Raw genomic sequence first — 21396 nt, 5'->3', positions numbered from 1 at the left:
ACGCGCTATCTCAGAGTGGGAAAAAACCCATAAAAAACCTTGTTTTAAAGTTGGCCAACAATTTCCGACATAACCTAAAATATTCCTGAAAATTTCAAATATTCTTTCTTGGCTCAATTTTCAAGCTAAGAATCTGAAAAAAATCAGGCAGTTTTTTATTACTAAAATACGCTTTCTTGAATTTTTTCAGATTTTTGCAGTAATACAGCGTCTAAAAATTTTTTTTTAATACGTTTTTTTTCCTTAGTGAACATAGGAACAGAGGCACATAGGAACTTGAAAATTTAACTGAATGGAGCATGGTGCAATTTTGACCATCTTATCCCGCTATAGCCTTTGTTTCGAAAATGAATTGATTTTAATCATTCATAATTAACTAATTTTTTTTATTTAAATAATTTTTCGCAGAGAAAATGAATTTCTAATAGTAGCATCAACAGTCAATACAACAAGAATACATTAAATCGCTAGTCGCGATATATGATAACACGCTTAATATTTTTGTGCTGGCGTCAGATTAGTACCGATAGCGACGAGTATTAGTATAAACTAATTTGTCCCTTTATATACATATACAGAGACAAACTACACTGTGAGTTTAAGGTTTAGTATTTTGGTAAATAACTCTAAATTTATTTTTACCCTAATTGGGCTAACTAATGAAGTGCCACAATGTAGTTGAGATCTAGATTAGGAAAAAAAAAATTGACTTACCTGAACTTGTTAAAAGCGAGAGATGCATAGAACAAGACGAGTGAAGACAGTAGTGCCCCTGTACAAATATTAATACCATCAGAGTGAATTTCTACCAAGTGTGAGCCAGGTATTTTGGGATAAAATGCAGCTTTTATCAACCAAGGTATTCCCAAACATAACAATATATCAAAGGTGTTAGATCCAATTGAACTGCTTAACCCCATTGTTGCATGTCCTGAAAAATATATGTCCGTATACATTTGAAATGATTTGACAGAGCTATCGAACTATAAGACATCATAAGAAAACTCTAGCTACCGCCAAAAATTTTACCCCTTTAGAGTTAAAAATTATTTTATGTGAAAGTTCATTTAAATCAGTATTAACGTAATTAAAGGTTGTAAAAATAGTAAAAATATATTTTTTATGGATTAATTGAAGGAACCATTTGGTTAATTCATTGACATCAATTGTCATTTGCCATAATATTTATAAGATTAGTATTATAATAGGTACATAGATGAATTGAAAAAAAAAAACATTTTGACTCACTTTTGACCAATTTTTTAATGCAATACAATCTTAATTTAATAAAAATGTTAAAATATTGTAAAACTAAAAATTTAAACAGTACTATAAAACTTGTGATATTTATACAGCTTTCGTTCATCTAGGCAAAATATCACACTATTTACATATAGTGAACATACAGATAGTGAATTGTAGAATATTACCTTATTAACGAAACAAAGCGTCTTTATTCTCCATGTTTCAACACAGTACAAAAATTACCGTCTTATATATACGGACGCATCTAAGACCATGAATGAAATAGTAGCATGCTTTGTGATATGACATGAACATTCCATCTATAAATTTTCTCCTGAGACAAGTATTTTTACAGCAGAACTATTTGCCATAATTAAGGCCTTAACCTTTATTCTAGAAAAAAGAACTTACCAAATCCCTTATAATATCTGATTCGCTTAGTAGTCTAACATCAATTTCTCAGATTTATCCCTCTCATTCAACATTACAGCAGATTAAGTTAATTTTATACCGTATATACCAAAACAATTTGACAGTATTTTTCCTCTAGGTACTTACTGTCCACGTTGGAGTAGATGGTAACGAAAAGGCAGATAGTCTAACTACGTCCGCAGTAACCAGTACAGCCGTATCAGTGGAAAATCTAACGGTGCATTTAGATTTAAAACCTTGCTTAACCTTCGGAGTACGAAGACTGGGTCAAGCGTAACCCGAAATTCACTGATTTCTTAATATTTCATGAAATAATTTTTTTACAAATCCGATTGATCGTAAGTTCTCCTTATTTGTTTCAATCAAATTTTTCGTGTATTATTCATGAACATGCAAATTACAGTTTTTCCTCTACGTAACATCTATGACGTCGAGTTAGTCCTGACCCGGTCTTCGGATTTCGAAGAATATTTTCAATATATTTGTAGGTACACGTAAAACGCAGCTGTCTCTGTTTACCAGTGAACGTATTCAATGCCAAATGATTATGTTTATAGAAATATTAGTAGATCGTAATTAACTTTGGGAGTAAGTGTAGTGTCTAATAGGCATATTTTATGAGAACGTCCGAGACGAGAGGTCTAACTTTGGTGTAAAGCGGTATTTCACGTTTGTTTATAAATTTAATTCAAGCGTCGATCTGAAGTGTACAGTATTATAATAAAATGATGAAAAATAATAAATCTTTGAGTGAAGCTGAGTTGTGTGCCTTACTCCTATCAGATATTGAAGAAGATGACGTTGCAGAGCTGGATGAAAGCAATAGTGAAGCGAGTGAAAATGACGGTTGTAATCCAGATTGTAATACATGAAGGTAATTTATCAACTACTGAACTCAAAAACGAGGAAGTTTTAGCGACAACTTTTGAAAATACAGATAATGAACGATCTAATGTGTCTGATGTTATGTGCTAAGGACGAACATGGCGTTATTTAGCTCCAAAAAAGGATAAGACATTGGCATATAATTTATTACAGAAAAACATAGGTCTCACGACGAAAAGTCAAAATGAGTCTCGAGTATACCAATAAGAGAGCTATTGGGTTCATAACTGTGTGTAATATTAAAAACGAGAAAAAAAATAAAGTGTTGGATTGACGTTTATCTAGTCGAACTGCGTGCTTTCTTTGGTATACCTATATTATGTGAAAGGTTTAGAGAGTCTCATGAGAAGGTCCAATTTATGGTCCAATACAAATAATACATTTACGCGTCCTATTTATAAAGCATCTCTAAGCCGGAATAGATTTATAAGTATTTTAAAGTATATTCGCTTTGATAGTTTGGAAACGAGAACAGAAAGAAAAGAACGAGGTAAATTAGCTCCTATTTGAGAACTCGCTGATCTATTTGCCCAAAATTGTAGAAAATCATATAAACCATCTGCTTTTGGTACTATCGACAAGCAGCTTATAGATTTTAGGGGACGTTTTCTGATTTATATACCTAGTAAAGCGAAAAAATACGGTATAAAGGCTTGGACCCTATTTGACGCTGAAAATTTTTATTGTTGTAACTTTGAGATATAAACTGAAAAGATTGGTGATTAATCTGAACGTTACCAATGCCCAAGAGTCAAACCACTTGCAGAACATTGGTATAGGTCTGGTGAAAATATTGCAACTGATAATTTTTTTCCCGACATTGCTTTATCTGAAGAACTTTTATCCAAAAATACTTAACTCGTTTGGGTACTATCAGAAAAAATAGAAAGAGTTTACCCAAATCATTGCTTAAAATGACAAATCTTTTACTGTTTTCTTCAGAAATATTACTCTAGTTTCATATGTAACCAAGCCTAACAAGTTTGTTGTATTATTATCGACCTTACACAATGAACATGAAATTTCTGGTGACGACCAAAAATTTAAACCAAAGAATATTTTGGATTACAACAAAATCAAAAGTGGAGTTGCAAAAATAAACCAGTGTGTGAAGTGTGCAACAGTGTTCTAACGGTTAAACATTTTTTAATACAGTGTCCCAAATATAATAGTGAACGACTCAAATATAACATACCCAACTCCCTAAGAGATGCCCTAGAAGAAAATACAGACACCCGAAAAATATTTTCCTATCTTAAAGACTGCCAACTCCTTCAAAAGATCTAAAATGAACATTGTAACACACAAAGATATTATTATTATTATTATTGTAAACTAATGTATATTTTACTTATTGTATCTATATTGTATTAATCTAAATACGCTAATAACCCTGCGTGGTTGATGCGTATAAAATAAAAAAAAAAAAAAAAAAAAAAAAAAAGTGGAGTTGATATTTTAGATACATTGATAAGAGAGTACACATGTAAAAAAGCAACAAGAAGATGGCCCTTGCGTATGTTTTTTAACTTTTTGGATATTGCATAATACAATGCTTTCGTTCTATGGAATATGAAAAATCCGGAATAGAACACCCAAGTAAATATAAAACATGACAGAAAACTGTTTCTGGAGGAGCTTGAAAATCAATTAACCTCACTTAATATAAAACGAAGAGCTGAATCAATACAAGAAGAACCCACCGGGTACCATAAATGCGTAATCGCTGCAATAGAGACCACCGGTGGTAGTGTAAAAAAGCAAATATAAGTACCGCAATCTGTAACAAAATGAGTTCGTTGTTATTCTTGTAGGGGTAGTGACAATAAATATTCAAAAAGGTGTGACATGTGTAAAAGATTTGTTTCTAATCCTCATTCAAACGCGAAGAAGTCAAAATTAAATGCAACTACTGCCAAAAAAACCAGGATGGTAAACCATCGTAAAAAATTTAAGTACAATAATTTAGGATTATAATTTTTATGTTTCTGTGTTTGTTGTTGAATTAAGGATCACGCCTGACCCATCATCGCAATCTAAGTAAGTAAAATAATTTCCGTACTCCGAAGGTTAAAAGCAAAACTGCACGATGTTTGGCAAAACCAATGGAATAGAAGCACCACTAAATTGATAGAAAAGAAATAAAATCTTCCGTCCTTCCATAGAACTTCTGGGCTTCAAAGCGACAACATCAAGTCGATTTTACCCAACATTTTGTTCTATATAGTCTTAATAAATCTGAGGCCTATGAAAATTTTAAAAAACTATTTTGTTTGTGCCATGAGTCAAACCCTAATCTTTCACATAATAATCAAACACTATCGTTTGAGCTACTAAATTTATTTTGAAGGATACCTTTACCAATTAATAAATGTTTTACGCTAAATATTTACCTTATTTTTGACTAATAAATAATGGTCTTTTTACATTGCTTTAAGTCTTACCTTGTTTAGTTACTATAACACTAGAAACAGCTTCAGGTACACTAGTTCCTGCGGCTAAAAATGTCAGCCCCATTACTGAATCAGGTATTGATAAAGTATTACCTGAAAGAAAAAATATTCTAATTAATAAAAAATAAATATTTACATGTTTAAATTGCACTGAGGTAAGATATTGCTAAAGCTAAGACATCTGATGTTCTAGTCACGATCTGAGAGCGCCCGAAAAATTCGTTTCACGTGTTTGTTCTTTATTCTGATTTTGGTATTATGCGCTCTGTGGCAGGCAGCCTCTACGCCATTCACTTATTGAAGATTTTTTAAATTGTAGATACTCTGAGATAGCGCGTAAGTTACCCTACAAATGCTCCACTAAAAATAAAAGTATACAAAAATTGCGTTCTGTTAAATTTTAATTTTGCAGAAAACCTATAGGTTTTTTTAAAAAGTAAAGAAAATTTATAGAATATAACACCTAGGTTAAATGCCATTTAGTAAATTAGTTATTTTACACATTTATTATTATTATTATCTGTTACTATTGTTATTTCAAATATTAACGATAAAATTTTGGGTATAAATATGAAATATCTGGATTAAACCCTATGGTCCTTTTGTATATTTCTTGCCTATGAAGAAAACCGTTGAATAGACAAATGTTTTGGCAAACAATAAATATATACTCGAACATCGAGTAAAACACTTCTGTTGTAAGCGATATATTTAATTTAAAGTTTAATTTAATGTAACGGACTCAACTTTTACTTAATGGAAATTCATTTTTTATAATAGAACGCACTAAATTTCCACGTAATTTTAACGTAAAAATACAATTGAACTGGTGAATAAAATACAACCTTTTCATTTACCTAACACCAGATTAATTTCATTTGACGTAAAAAACCTTTTTTCTATTATTCCTCTTAAAGAATCTTTCGTTCTAGTAAATAACCATAATTATGCAAATCCAATATTATATCTGAAACATAGGTCTTCTTAAAATCTCCATAAAACAGGGACTACTTTGAATTTAATATTCAAATGTATACAAGTATCGGTGCAGGACCTAATAATAATTTTTATACATCATCTAGAAACAGGGGTCGACAACACGTCGATCGTGATCGACCAGTCGATCTTAACCTTAGTTTGAGTCGCTCGTCGTGCGAATCAAATAAAATAAATAATATAACATATATAAAACATATATAAAGTAGATAGATAGACCTTTGAATTATCCGAAATTTTCCAAAAAATTGTTCAATCCGAAAATTATCCGAAAATCGGATAAGTATCCGGGACATTGGCAACACTGCGTGCGAGGACCCCGGCCGTCCTCGATCCCCGGCCGTCTCGATATCGCTAAAACGTGCTAGGGGCTGAAAATACTTATCTTTACCACAGTTGCGCACTTCTTAGTCTTCACTGACGGTTGTCGCCTAAACGTGCTTATCGGCTTGGTTACTATTATTTGTTAGTCCCTTCACGAGTGCTAAAACATAGTTTAAATCGTGACGGTAACCCATTATTTATAAAAATGAATCCTTCAAAGAAATCAAAAGTTTATCACTTTCATATAGAGTGGGAAGACGATTATTTTTTTACTCAAGTGAAAGGCACGTCTATTGTGCCACGCAAGTATCGCAGTGGGAAAAAAAGGTAACGTCGACAAGACATTTTAATAGTACTCATCCGAAAAATAAACACAGAATATCCCGCCAATAGTAGCATCCGAAAAAAAAAGAAAAAAGTTGAAAAATCAATTAGTTAGGCAGCAGTCTAGGGCAGTATTAATTACAAGTCAGCGTTGAAACTAAAGCCACCACTCTAGCTTCCTACAAAGTGTCTCAAGTTATTGCCAAAAAGAAGAAAACCCTTTGAAGATGGCGAGTACATCAAGGAATGATTTGTAGAAGCTTCAAACTGCCTATTGAAGGTTTTAAAAAATAAATACGAAATAATGTCGGCTATAAAACTCCCTCCAGCTTTCAGCGCGAACCGTAACTAGACTAGTGGAAAATATGTCAGAAGATGTTGTTTTCCAGATGAAGACGGACTTACAGCGATGTTATTTTCTTCTTCTTATAATTTGACGAGTCCTCAGTTATTAGTGATACGTCCCAACTAGCCATATTTGCCAGAATGATATTCGATGATTTTACTGCTAAGGAAGAACTTGTTAAAATTATTCCTTTAAAAGGGCGGACTCGAGGTGAAGACATATTTTTCTTTCCGTTCAAGATTATTTTATCTCTGAAAACATTCCACTTCAAAAACTGGTTGGCATTACAATTGACGGAGCCCCAGCGTTTACTGGAGTGCATAACGGATTCATTGCCCCTTTGCCGCAAAGATAACACGTTTCCAAATTTTGCAACATACCACTGCATCGTGCATCAGCAAGCACTTTGTGGTAAATTTTTAAATGTCGAAAATGTTATGAAAGTCGTTGTTAAACTTGTAAACCAAGTAAGAGCTCATCCTTTGCAGAGAAGACAGTTCCAAACTCTAATTGCAGAAATGAATCTAGAATACGGAGAATTGCTTCTGCATACAGAGATACGCTGGTTAAGCAAGGAGAAGATTCTTCGGCGCTTTTATGAGCTCCTACCAGCTTTAATCGCTTTTCTTAAGGAGCGTAAAGAAGACTATTCAGAATTAGAAGAACCGGCATGGTTGAGAGATTTTGGATTCTTGACCGATGGTCACAGGAAAGTTGAATAAACCAAATTTGCAGCTTCAGGGTAAAGAAAAAAGTATTTTTCAAATGATTTCCGAAGCAAAGTTATTCATTGTGAAACTTGAACTATGGGAAAAAATCTACTGGAAGGAAATTTAAAGCATTTTCCTTATTTAAAAGAAGTAATCGAAAAAGAAGTAGTAAACGTTCAACCTTACACAGGAGAGGGGGCATATAGAAATGTTGACCAGGACTGAGGCATGAATTCGATACCCGATTTAGTGACTTCAACAAAAATTGAAGCGATTGCTCAATTTGTATCTTATCCGTACATGCCCGTCGATGCAGAAAGCTTATCCCAAACCATCGAACAGCATTTCAGCGAAAGCAGACCAGAGACCTGAATTAGAAATAGTCACACTGCAGAATGATTTGTGTTTGAAGAGCGTTGCCGGAAAAGAAAATTTTTGGTGTCTAGTGTCAAACAGAAATACAATACAACATTGGAGACCTTATGAAAGTAAACGACCAAGAGGAAGACCACAGATGAGATGGGTTGATGACATTAAAAGAATAGCTGGAACAAATTGGAAATATGTTGCTCAGGATAGAGACCGATGGAAGGAGTTGGGATAGGGCCTTTTGTCCAAACAGGGGACGACAGAAGGCTAAGAAGAAGAATAAGAGTCAATGTAGTTTTGAAAATTAGTGCCCTGTTTTGTTGCACCTACGTGAATCAACGTTTTCAAACATAAAGTTCATTAAAAACAAATACAGAAAACCGACTAACGGATGAACATTTGGACTCGTGTATTAGACTAGGAATAACAAACTACCAACCGGATGTTAAAAAGCTAACAGACATGATGGACTGTCAATCCTCCCATTAAAACAAAATACGTATGTATTTTTTTTTTTCACCATGTTTAGTTTTTACTTCCTGTTTTCTTAAGTGTACGTCTATAATAAAGGTTTTTAAAACAAGGTAGATCTTTGGTGCTTGAGATTTTTTTTAGTAGCTCTTTCCTGAAGTGTGGTTGCCGACCCCTGATCTAGAAACAAAGATTTCAAAACAGCCCGTATTCAAACAGTTTTTATATTGGTGAAGGTTTGTAGACAATGTACTGGTATGTTTTACATGAACTAACAGGCTATTTGACCAATTTTTATCCTACATTAATTCACTTTATAGTCATTATAAATTTAAAATAGAAACAAAACAGAATCAATTCATAAATTTTCTACATTTAAAAATTATAAAACTCAAAAACAAACATGACTTCTCCGTATTTCATAAACCTACCCGTATTGACACGACTATACACAAATCGTCATCTCGTCCTACACAACATAAATTGGAAGCCTAACATAGCATGTTACATAGATGAATAGAAATTCTCATGTCAAATAACAACTTCGAGATATAATTAAATTTCAAGAACTTACATTGCTCAAACTGGTAGAACTTTTAACAAACGTATAGCAGAACATAAAAGAGCTTTCAATAATAGAAAAATTGATTCTACGTAAGCACTGCACCTTTTAGACTATATTCATTCTTTTAATAACGATTTCAAATTCTTCACATTCAAAATAAAAGCCTATTTTTCTTTATTAGAACCTATAGAAATTAAAAAATAAAAAAATACAAACATGAGTGTTTGACTAACTTAAGACAAACATTTTCTTTGTCCTTAACTTTCAATTAAAAACTATAAAGTGTAAACGCATACGAAAAATAGATGACTTAAGAAAGGCGCTCTGCCGAAACAGCTGTAGTGATAAAAAATTATATAACAAATTTTGTGGAAGTTTCCAAACAAAAGTTTTCAGAATTTTTCAGTTATGTTAATTTAATTAATTAAATATATTTTAACTCTCTTTTAATTTTCTTCACTAAAATATATTGATTATTGAGTTGACCACTGATAACAGCTATTTACTTTTACATATACCCCAACTATAATTATTTTTCTCAATGAGTCATTACAACTCGAGATACTAAAGATCAGTACTTACCAATAATAGTTATTAGCCACGAAATTATGTAGGAAGTGATCCCAATCCAAATAATGCACATAATAAAGGTAATCACGTACAATCTGGGATACTTTCTACAGTCTGGTATAGTCAAAAAGAGAAGAAATGATAAAGGCCAGGTAAATATCCACCAAAGCTTCCCCTTGATTGTCTCTTCTTTGGGCCAGATCCAAATATTTGTAGATTCCTCTGTAAAATTTTAAAACTATTATTACCTATTTAGATCGCGTTGTTGTTTATGTTAAACTGCACTCAGGTGCTAGAACGAGCCATTTTAAAATGTTAAAAAATTTTTTGATCTTAACTATCTTTTTTATTTATGGTCCAATTTTGATAAGTTTTGGGTAAATCGAAGGTAAATAATCCCAAATTAATTTATAATCTTTAAATATTTGGATTTATTTACAATATATAAGAAAAAACAATATTTTGTTTAAGTTCCATGCCAGGCTCAAACTATAAGTGTGATCTGGAAGACATCGCGCGGACAGACTGGTCGAGTAATTTATTATTCCCATACATACTATGGGCATATAGCATATTAATATTGGTTAATAATACATGACACACATATGCACAAGCATAGAATATCATACACACATGTAGAGTTATGGGAACTTTTACTTTCTAAATAAAAAAAAACGACTGAAATTCAGGCTAGCGTTAAGCGCTTTACTGCTGTTATCCTCTTGTGACTTGCCCGCGAAACTAAAATTTCTTACTTGTGTCCCCAGTTTGACTTGGTGTTAAAGGGTTTGGGCTCTACGTGGCCTGATTTTTAGGTTTTGTTATTTTTTTGGTGGCTTCCGCCGGTTTTGTTAGTGTTTTTATATTTTTTTGTGGCCGAAGCACGGAGCGCAACGCCTTACTTGAACAACTGCAACTAAATAGTTGCTTTCTAAAATTTATAATGACAGCACGTCCTCAATATTGAATTTTATTGACATTTATTGTTTTAAAAATCGGAAAAAACGTCTCGACCTGGTGGTCATTTAAAAGACAATGAAAGTAAGAAAAGGCATCAAAATAAGCATAACATGAAATAAAATCAAACCAGTTTGCTGCAGAAAACAATTATTGTGCTCTAATAAAGCTATATAAATTATGTAATATTGTGCTTTAAATCTTTTGTTTCTAACTTTTTCTTAACATATTAAGTGCAAAAACGAAATTTTATTTACACAATAAAATTTCAAAATTTATGTCGAGTGTTGTGCGGAGAATTCACGTCACGAGAATTCTTGATTTAGGGTATAATGACCTAAAAACGTTCTTGAATTTGATGGATATATCGTAAACTTTACTGTTACCGCCATTCTTTATTATTCTGCAATTTTTGCATAAAGCTTCAAAATAATGTTTTGAGTTTATAACTCAAAAGTCAGTAAAGGATGAAATAGAATTGATCGAGAAATATGAAAATGAAGCTAATTATTTGACGGTATCTAAAGATTCATTTTCTACCACTTCCTACGACTTATATTGGAAGAGAAAGTGGAAGAAAAAGGAGATCCAGGAAGAAGAAAATGCTCCTGGTTGAAGAATGTAAGAGACTAGACAGGCATGGACACATATTCGATACTAAGAACAGCTCAAAATAGAGAGCAATTTGCTGTACTTATAGCCAACCTTCAGTAATGGACAAGGCACCTTAAGGAGATCTGAAGATAGCCCATGGATGAAGAGCGATTTTACGTCTTTGGTGGTCATTTTTTCAATAATTGGAAAATAAACAGAAAAAGCTATAAAATTGGAGGTAAAAATCATCAATACTGCTTATTATGCAGTAAAAAAATCAGAGCTTAATAAGATTGAGGTTTCCATGTAATACGTTTTTCACAAAACTTATTCTTCGGCCAATCACAAAGGATCTGGTAAAAAAATAAATATTGATTTAACCATAAATATTTTGAAAAGATCCAGAGAATTGTATAATATATTTTACATTAATAACATCGGCAAGGCAACAGCAAAACGTAGGCGAATATCCTATCGGCGATTATTAAATATAAAAAAGAAAGGGGCGCCATCAGAAAAACAAAGAAAAAACCACGAACAAGATTTAAAAAAAAATAAATGAAAAAGAAGAAAAAAGAGATAGAAGATTGAAAATGCCAAATCTTTAACCACTAACGTACCTAAGATTGAAAATGCCAAATCTTCAACCACTAACGTACCTAACATGACTAAGTTATCTCTAAAAATTATTCCAGAAATGTCAGTTTTTTATGTACTGCTTTGGATATCAGAGATATCCAAATTGTATCGAAGACATGAAAAAAGAAATTGAATAAAATTAATCTCAAAGTAATAGACCTTATAGGAATAACAATTGGAGAAATAGTAAGAAGTTGGTCGGAAAATATAGACAAAGCTCTTATTGCTCAAGCAAATTGAATCAGCAGCGAGACACCGAGAGAGGTTAAAATTATGAAAAAAGGCTTTGATAGACCATTTACAATTTTCATTGGGTAATAAGTGCATCCAATATTCACCAGAAACGGCTGACTAGATGGAAAAAATTAATATAACCATTTTATTATGTTTTTACTCGAAATGACTATTTGGAAACTGGTAGATGTTTTGTAAAGGTTTATCTTAGAAAGTTTGTAAAGGTTTATTTATTACTTTTTAGTAATAAAAGTTAAAAAAGTTAATTAGTAAGTTAAAAAGCAGAAAAGTGTCTCCCAAATTAAAATACACATTTTGGAAGATGCTCTCTGCACTGGTGAAAAACCACTAAAAGTGCAAAAAAAATCTTTTGTATACCTAAACATGTTCTTAACAATGTATAAAAAAATGTAACTATAAATATAAATGCTATAGTTTTTTTTATTTAAAAATTGTTTTTTTTTTCAATTTAGAAAGTAAAAGTTGCCGTACTCCCCTCAACTAACTTATAGCACTGAGTCATCTTCCGATGAGAATTGTAGTTCGACTACTCCGCTCCCCAATCTTGATGTACTCAAGTGGTGTATGGCATAAGAAGAAACGTGTTGTCTAAGTGATGTCATAGGGAACTAGAGAAATTATGATAATGTCCATTAGAGACTCAGGATCAGCAATCTCCAATTGGAAGTCTTGCGCTGCCATGCATTATTCTTCTGCTTCACGTGCCATGTCAGAGTTATCTGACGTTAACGATCACCATTGTGAAGGCTTCTTGATCTGTCATATGAAATAATTGTCCTGCATTTGTTATCTGAATCCATTTACGAATGTTTTTTAACCAAGAAATCTGGTTGTTTTCCTACACCTCTACGGGCTTCTATTTTTCCTTTAAGGATCAATTGTAATATATCGATTTCCCCTCACTATATGTCCCACATAAAACATTTTCCGGTATTTAACAATTCTTATCAATGCTCTATCTTTAATCACCGTCATTAGTACTTTCTCACTAGTTTTTCTTGCTGTCCAAGATATCTTTAGCATCCGTCTATGAAACCACTTTCCACAATACATATGCAGTAATCTATTTAACATCGTACGAATTTATTAGAAAAGATATAATAAATAACAGAAATCGAAATTTCTGAACGATTTCTGAACCTGACAACCTTAGAGAAGAACTTGGCCATCTGCAAAAAAACCCTTGTCGCCAACGGTTACTCCAAGTCTACAATTCAAAATATTACACACCTACATCTACATCCCCCTTTACACCCTAGGACGACAAATTCAGAATCTTCGGGTAATACTCCTGTGGCTTTTCTTCCGTATATTCAAAGTGTCACTGATAGGATTGGCAAAATTCTTCGCAAAGAAGGTATCAGGACTACTTTTCGACCACCCAAGAAAATCTCACAATATCTACCCTCTCCTAAGGACCCATTACCGCCCCTATCTTCCTGTGGTGTCTATTCTATTCCTTGTTCATGTGGACAAGTGTATATTGGCGAAACTGGTCGTTCCGTCAAAACTCAGATTCAAGAGCATCAAAGATGCATTCGATCAGGTCTTTTCTCCCATTCTGCAGTTGCTGAACACTGCCAAGAAACCGGTCATTCCATATTGTTCGAAAAAACCCATATTATATCTAAGAGCCCCTTCTTTTATTCCAGGAAAATCCGCGAATCTCTAGAGATCCGAAAAAATCCACATAATATCAATCAAGAGGAAGGATACTACTTGTCTCCCATCTGGAATCTCAGTCTAGAGCCGCCGTCCGGTCCCGCTCCCACGATGCAGCCACATGATTGGCCAGCGCGCGCTTCTTGACGTTCACGCCACGGAGTGTGCCGATACGTCCCGACACGACAGGTCACCGCCACTATAAATAGAGCGGTAGCGGAGTAATCGTCGGATTCACTCCCCGCCTCTCGACGCGTTAGTGTTCTGAGCTGTTGGACGTGAATCCCTGTCCTGGCATTTGGTTTTCACCTCTAGCTGCGTTAAGTAGTTGAGTTACTGTGACCAAATGCCCATCTTGGTAGTTAGTATTCGCCTCTGGTTGCGTTGACTAACTGAGTTACCGTTGCTAACTACCCATCTTCCTGTCTTTTGTTCTCCTGAAGAAGCTACATACAATTGTAGCGAAACGTCGAGATGAACCCACTTTTGGGTCACAAATGACACGGTCCAAACCCGGAAGACGAATAAACTATAATTCTGACTCTGGCCGTGGAAGCCTACGATTTCATAGGTCTTTTTAAAATTAACTGTGTGTTTAAGTTTTCCTTAAAGACGAAGTTATTAATAATTTGCTCGTTAAGTATACAACACCAGATATTGACTTAATAAAGATAATCTGCTGACAAGTAGTGACAATTTTGTAATGGCAATAGATAGATAGATATTTATTGTTTTTCAAAACTACAGTTTCATAACAATGAGTTTATAAAATACAAATTATAACAACTAGTCTAGTATATAAATATTAACAAATGTAACAAAAAGATAACTAAAATGGAGAGCAGATTTCTTCTTCTTCAGGTTCCTTCTCCTATCGAAGGTTGGAAATCATCATCGCTATTTTAATTTTATTGGCCGCGCTTCTGAATAATTCTAATGAGCTGCAACCGAACCACTCTCTCAGATTTCTTAGCCAGGATATTTTGCGTCGTCCTGGGTTTCTCTTCCCTTGTATCTTCCCCTGCATAATTATTCTAAGTAATACGTACTTATCGCTCCTCATTATATGACCCAGATATTGAACCTTTCTAATTTTAACAGTTTTTATGACTTCACATTCTTTCTTCATTCTTTGTAACACCTCTATATTAGTTAGGTACTTTTTCAGTCCACGATATTCTGTGGATTCTCCTGTAGCACCACATCTAAAAGGAGTTTAATTTTTTGTTTTTAGACTGTTTTATTGTCCACGCTTCCATCCCATATAGTAAAGTAGAAAAAACGTAACAACGTAGCATTCTTGTGCCGATCTCTAGATTAAAGTTACAGTTGCAAAGTAAGTTCTTCAATTTTATGAACGTGTTTCTTGCCATTTCTATTCTAGAGCAGTTTTAGTAAATATTAATTAAATAAATAAGAAACTTATTTATTTATAATAAATAGTTTTATTTTTAGGATATTCCAAATGTGTATTGAAATTGCTTTTACGGACGTTATAGTGACATTATTAAAACAATCAATAAAGTCGATACAATTATTACGCTACTACATTCTACTACATTCATAGTAAATGTGGCTATATATTTTACTACCTTACTAAAGTGAATATATTTTACTAGAAGATATTACCTGTTTAGGACATCCTACTTAAATCTAAATGGATTTGATTATTATTTTTTCTTCTTTATATGGGGTGGGTTTACTTTCTATTGCAATATTTATTTTTGTACTGCACCGTACTTACAGCAAATATTAGGACGATTACATGGCTGTCGTTAAATATTGTAAAAAATTCTTGTGTATATCTATCAATATATCCCAAAAGATGTACGATTTCAATTTTTTAATGTAGGATTTCTTTTTATTTCTATTGATTCGTAGTTCTCCTTCTTTTATTTGTTTTGCTCGGTTTTTTAAATTATAATATCTTCGAAGTCAAATTTATGCTTTCTTCTCATTCCCATATTTTATGGACGCAGTGATGTTGTTCTTGTCATATTTGTGAGAACAAATTCTGGATTGAAGCAGTTGACTGGTATGCCCAATATAGACACCATCACAGGTAATACGTGGTATCTCGTAAACATAAATTTAGGTAGGTAAAGCTATATATATATATATATATATATATATATATATATATATATATATATATATATATATATATATATATATTATGCTTAAATCGAGTCTTATTCAGAAATCTAAAATAAGTCCGTAAATAAACCGTCTACATATTAAAAAAATATATCTAAATTGGACTATAAATAAAAACCTGGTGAAGATAAAAATTTATTAAAATTTTAAATCAGACTGTTATCAGCACTCAGATTGTAGTTATTATTATATTAGTGGAATACCAGAAGTTTTGAGACAGACCAGTAAAAAAATATTTTTTATTAAATTTGATAGTTTTATTTATTAAAACAAACTTTAGAGATAAAAATCTTAATAACAAAAAATCCGCCAGGGGCAGATATTAATGATTGCAAAAGACTGATATCTTTTGTACACACTTAAATGAATGAATTGCAAAGAAAAGTATTTTAAAAGTATATAAACCATTGAGTTCCTAGCTTTCGGTCCACAAACCAATTGTTAGAGCTATGATTAAAATTTAAAAAGTACCGCTACTAAAAAATACAAAAACATTTTTAAAATTTGAAAAACGCTGAAAGTTTCCAAAAAAACATAAAAAAAAACAGCATAATAAAAGACTCCACAAAAAAACATTAAAAGCTTTGGTTATGGTCCAGATGGATGTTTGCTTTCGTAGGAATTTCAAATAGGACGAAATATGTATAAGTGAATTGTAGAAAACACTATATGTAAAATCAAATTTTAACTGTCTCGTATTTTGAGTATTAGAATCTAGTTTATGAAAGATTCTTACTTAGATGAAGCGCTATGATGTGCAATGCAATTTTGTATTCCCCAGGTCGATTTATTTCATCGATTATTTGCGTTTTAAATTGTAAAAGACACAAATTTGAGTGAGAATCTGAATTTTGATTTTGAATGTATAGTAGAAATCTTCGGACTTTTACTTTTTGCTTTATTTCTAGTATTAGTTTATGCACAGAGCTGACGTTTGACACAACAGACAAATTAGACGACCTTTACGAAATTCGTCTTGAAGACCAACAATTATAAACTTAAATTTGTGTTACTGTCTCAAAACTTATTTAGCAACTCTCCTTATGTACAGCTGTTTATAAAAAGCATATTCAGCTATTAAAGAAGCCCAACTTATCAATATAAAAATAAACATGCCTGTAGTGTAGTTATTGTGTTGATTTATAAACAGAAAAAATTAGTAAGATTATTTGTTTTGTTAAAATTTTAAAAACTTACTCGGAATTATTTGTTGCAAAATTTATCAAAAATTTGCATTATAGTATTTAAAGTTTTCATTTATTATTCCACTATTAAAAACACCTATGACACTAAATACCTGTTATTAGGAAAATTATTATAGTTGTTAAACCTTCCTGATTGGAAACAAAGTCTTATAATAAAAATAATAGTTTTAAATAACATTTTTCAGTACATATATCTTTGTCGATAACAGTTTTTATATAGCATGAATCATTTTTCAATGATATTTATGTGGATGGAACCTAATTTTTTAAATAATAGTATGTTCTTGTAATGGCATTGTCATTGGTCATGTAGACTTGACACTAAGGACATCCAGATTATAAAAAATCTATATTGGAATCAAACAGCCCACATGAAGAATGGACATATGGTGAGTGAAAACGTAACCATTTCGAGAGGGGTTAGACAGGGCTGTATTCTTTCGCCACTACTTTTCAACCTGTACATGGAACAAATGTTTCTAGAGGCACTGGAAGAGTACAACGAGGGCATCAAGATTAATGGCGTACCAATAAGTAATTTTCGATATGCAGATGATACTGTTATACTGGTCGATAACATCGAAGATTTACAGATGATGCTAAATAGAGTAAATACAACTGGCAACCAATTTGGACTGAAGATCAATAGAAAGAAAACTAAATTTATGGTGATCAGTAAAAAGAACATTCTAAATATCGACCTACATATTGAAGCCGACCGTATTGAAAGAGTACACCGATTTAAATATCTGGGATATACAGTAAATGATAAGTGGGACCCACGACCCGGAACAAGCAAGACAAGCTTTTCTTAAATTTAAACCGCTACTTCGTAACCGCAATCTTTCCTTCAATCTCCGTTACAGAATGGTTAAGTGCTATGTATGGTCCATATTGTTATACGGCATGGAGACATGGACGTTGAAAATATCTTCCATTAACAAGTTGGAAGCCTTCGAAATGTGGACCTTGCGAAGAATGTTCCGCATACCATGGACAGATAGGGTGAGAAACGAGGAAGTCCTAAGAAGAGCAAATACTGAGAGAGAATTGCTCAGCTTGATCAAGGCACGAAAGATTGGATACCTGGGCCACATCCTGAGAGGGGGAAAAATACGCAATCCCTCAACTAATTATCCAAGGAAAGATTGAGGGCAAGAGAGGAGTAGGTCGCAAACAAATGTCGTGGCTGCGAAATATAAAGAACTGGACAGGCGTAACTAACACTGGCGAACTTTTGCATGCCGCAAAAGACAGACGTCTGACCTTAAGATAATTCGCCAACGCACTATAGGTGCACGGCACCATAAGAAGAAGAAGGGACCCAGATGTAGAAATTAAGATCCGAATTGAAATAGCAAGATCCAAATTCATCAAAATGAGAAAGCTCTTAATCAACCGCCACCTAAGCGTTAATCTCCGATAGCGCGCCACGAAATGCTACGTACTCTCTACGCTACTTTACGGAGTTGAAGGGTGGACGTTAACAGTAGCAACTATAAAAAAGTTAGCGGCTCTTGAAATGTGGCTGTATCGACGCATACTGAGAATACCTTGGACAGACAGAGTGACCAACACAGAGGTATTAAGACGAATGGGTAAAGAGGTGGAATCGTTAACAACTGTTAAAAGGAGGAAAGCGTCATACCTGGGCCATGTGTTTTGTAATGATAAGTACAGTCTGATACAGCTTATCGTGGAAGGCAAGATTGAAGGTAGAAGAGGTTTGGGTAGAAAGAAGAAATCCTGGCTGAGAAACTTTAGAGAATGGTTTCAAATACCAGAAGCTGCGAAGATAATACATGCGGCACAAAACAGAGAAACCTATTGTTTGATGATTCGGCAACCTTCGGTAGAAGACGACACATAAACAAGAATGGCATTACCTTGATTATTTGTTAAATCTACATTAGGCATCACAAGAAATTAAACAAAAATCATTTAAACGTGTTTATTAATAAATTCACTGTATAAAGTACGATAATATTATATTCCGCACTATTCCGAAAACTTAATGAGTAGCGCTGATTGACACAATAGAGCAGTAAAATGTTATACATAATGATCTTGTAATAGATATCTTCGTTTGCTTGATTTACTAATAAAGTTATCAGAATTTATTGGTAAACCGGTCTCCATACGTGGCTTTTACTTTACCTACTTGTTTTGTGCACCAAGTTTTATTTTTTACTTTCTTTCTAAATATTACTCGATTATGTTTACAGTAAATTAAAATAAATAAGTAATTTAAATAAATTTATTTTGATTGTTTATTTTAGTTCGTCTGAAACCGTATATTGAACTACATCAGTTAAATATTTTAATTTAAAGCTTAAGCACGGTGCATTTCAATAATTTTACATAAAAAATTAACTTATTTTTAAAATATAAATTTAAATGGGATATATTATATTTAGCCCATACACTAATTCAGTAAAAAAAATGCACTTGAATACTATAGCTTTAAATAAGCCTTAACTCTAGGATTAATAATGCAGTTTTGGTTACCAAATTTTTCGCAGTCCTCAAGCGTTATTTCCTCTTGAAGGATTTCGTCAATTCCCTGATATTTACCGTTCTTCCGGTATAGAAGAGGATGCGTCTCTCCCATCACTTCCACATAATAATTTCTTCTTTTAATTTTCGCAACTATTTTATGAGCTATCCTGCTAAGGCTGCTGTTGAAACACATCACTTTAAACATCAAATAAAATAATTAGTATGCAAAATAACCATCTTAAAAATAAGAAAAAAATAAAACTTTAATCGCTTTACAAAAGAGACAATGAATTAGTATAAATATGTCGTAGTTTCTTAGACAATCGGATTTTTAGATAAGAAACCAGCTACTTAGCCAAGTAGTACTCCTTAAACTAATGAAATTGAATGTCTTTGTCTTTTTTTTCTATACAGCTGAAAAAGCACTCTGAGATAGCGCGTTTGAACGTTGAAATCACCTGCGAATCCAGAAGACAACATTGTTCGAAACCAGATAGAAAGTCTCTAAGAACATACCCCGGAGCTGACATAAACTCAGACCATAATCCATTAGTAGGCGTAATGCAGATAAAATTGAAGAAGATCCAAAAACAAACAAACATACCACGGTTTGATGTCTCAAAGATAAAAGAAGAACCTATACGTCAGAGCTTAAAACAAGAAATAAATGATAACTTAAAGAAAATCAAACAAGACGTGATAAAAACAACAGATGTTAATGACAAATGGAACATGGTACAGAAAACTTTAATAAAGGCAGGAGAAAAGCTACTGCAGATAAAAATAAGAAAAAAAACAGAGATGGATGACTTCAGATATCTTAGATCTAATGGAGGAAAGAAGGAAACATAAAGGCAGGAGTAAGGCAAAATACAAGGAACTACAGAGATTGATAGGAAAGAAAATAAAAGAGGCCAAATCCACCTGGCTTGCTAATCAATGCAGTGAAATAAAGGCATATGCTAAACAGTATGATAGCTTTAACATGCATAAGAAAATAAAGAAAATGACAAATACACTAAAAACAAACCAAAGATGCCCTTCTGAAAGACGCAAATGGGAAAATCATTATAGAAATTAAAGAGAAATTAAAAAAATGGAATACATACATAACAGATCTGTTTGAGGATAATCGACAAGAACCGGAAGAAATCGACAGCGAAACGGGGCCAGAGATCATAATAGAGGAAATCGAACAAGCAATACGAAACTCAAAAAACGGAAAAACTGTAGGTCCAGACGAAATACCTGCGGAACTACTGAAATGTCTAGACGATGAAACTCTACCTGTACTTCTGGACCTATTTAATGAAGTATATAAAACTGGAAAAATCCCACAGGAATGGTTGGTGTCCACCTGTGTAGCAATACCAAAAACAGTATATGCCAAAGATTGTTCAGACTATAGGACAATATCACTAATAACCCATACCCTCAAAATATTTCTAAAGGTGATTCATGGAAGATTATATAGAAAACTAGAAGATGATATGGATGATACTCAGTTTGGGTTCCGCAAGGGACTGGGAACGAGAGAGGCATTGTTTGCTTTTAATGTCCTCTCTCAAAGATGCTTAGATATGAACTTAGATATTTATTCCTGTTTCATCGACTTCGAGAAGGCATTCGACAGGGTACGACATGAAAAACTAATAGAAGTACTGAGAAATAAAGAAATAGACAGACGAGACTTACGAATCATTATCAATCTGTATTGGAATCAAAAGGCCAATATAAA

The 21396-nt window shown here is 33.0% G+C and overlaps 1 protein-coding gene across 1 annotated transcript; it reads right to left on the bottom strand.

The window, feature by feature from the left end:
* Positions 1-714: 714 nt before the first annotated feature.
* Positions 715-19847, bottom strand: LOC140431752 (sodium/potassium/calcium exchanger 5-like; the record flags this gene model as incomplete). Its single annotated transcript, XM_072519632.1, has 4 exons — positions 19668-19847; positions 9703-9912; positions 5007-5108; positions 715-931 (listed from the first exon to the last, which is right to left on the bottom strand). Coding segments are annotated over exons 1-4 (632 nt in total), but the record flags the coding sequence as incomplete, so codon positions are not given.
* Between the last annotated feature and the right edge of the window lie 1549 nt (positions 19848-21396).

Source organism: Diabrotica undecimpunctata, unplaced genomic scaffold (assembly GCF_040954645.1).
Source record: "Diabrotica undecimpunctata isolate CICGRU unplaced genomic scaffold, icDiaUnde3 ctg00001878.1, whole genome shotgun sequence".
Classification (NCBI taxonomy): domain Eukaryota; kingdom Metazoa; phylum Arthropoda; class Insecta; order Coleoptera; family Chrysomelidae; genus Diabrotica; species Diabrotica undecimpunctata.
Note: the sequence above shows the minus strand (reverse complement) of the source record. Positions and strands in the feature narration are given on the sequence as shown.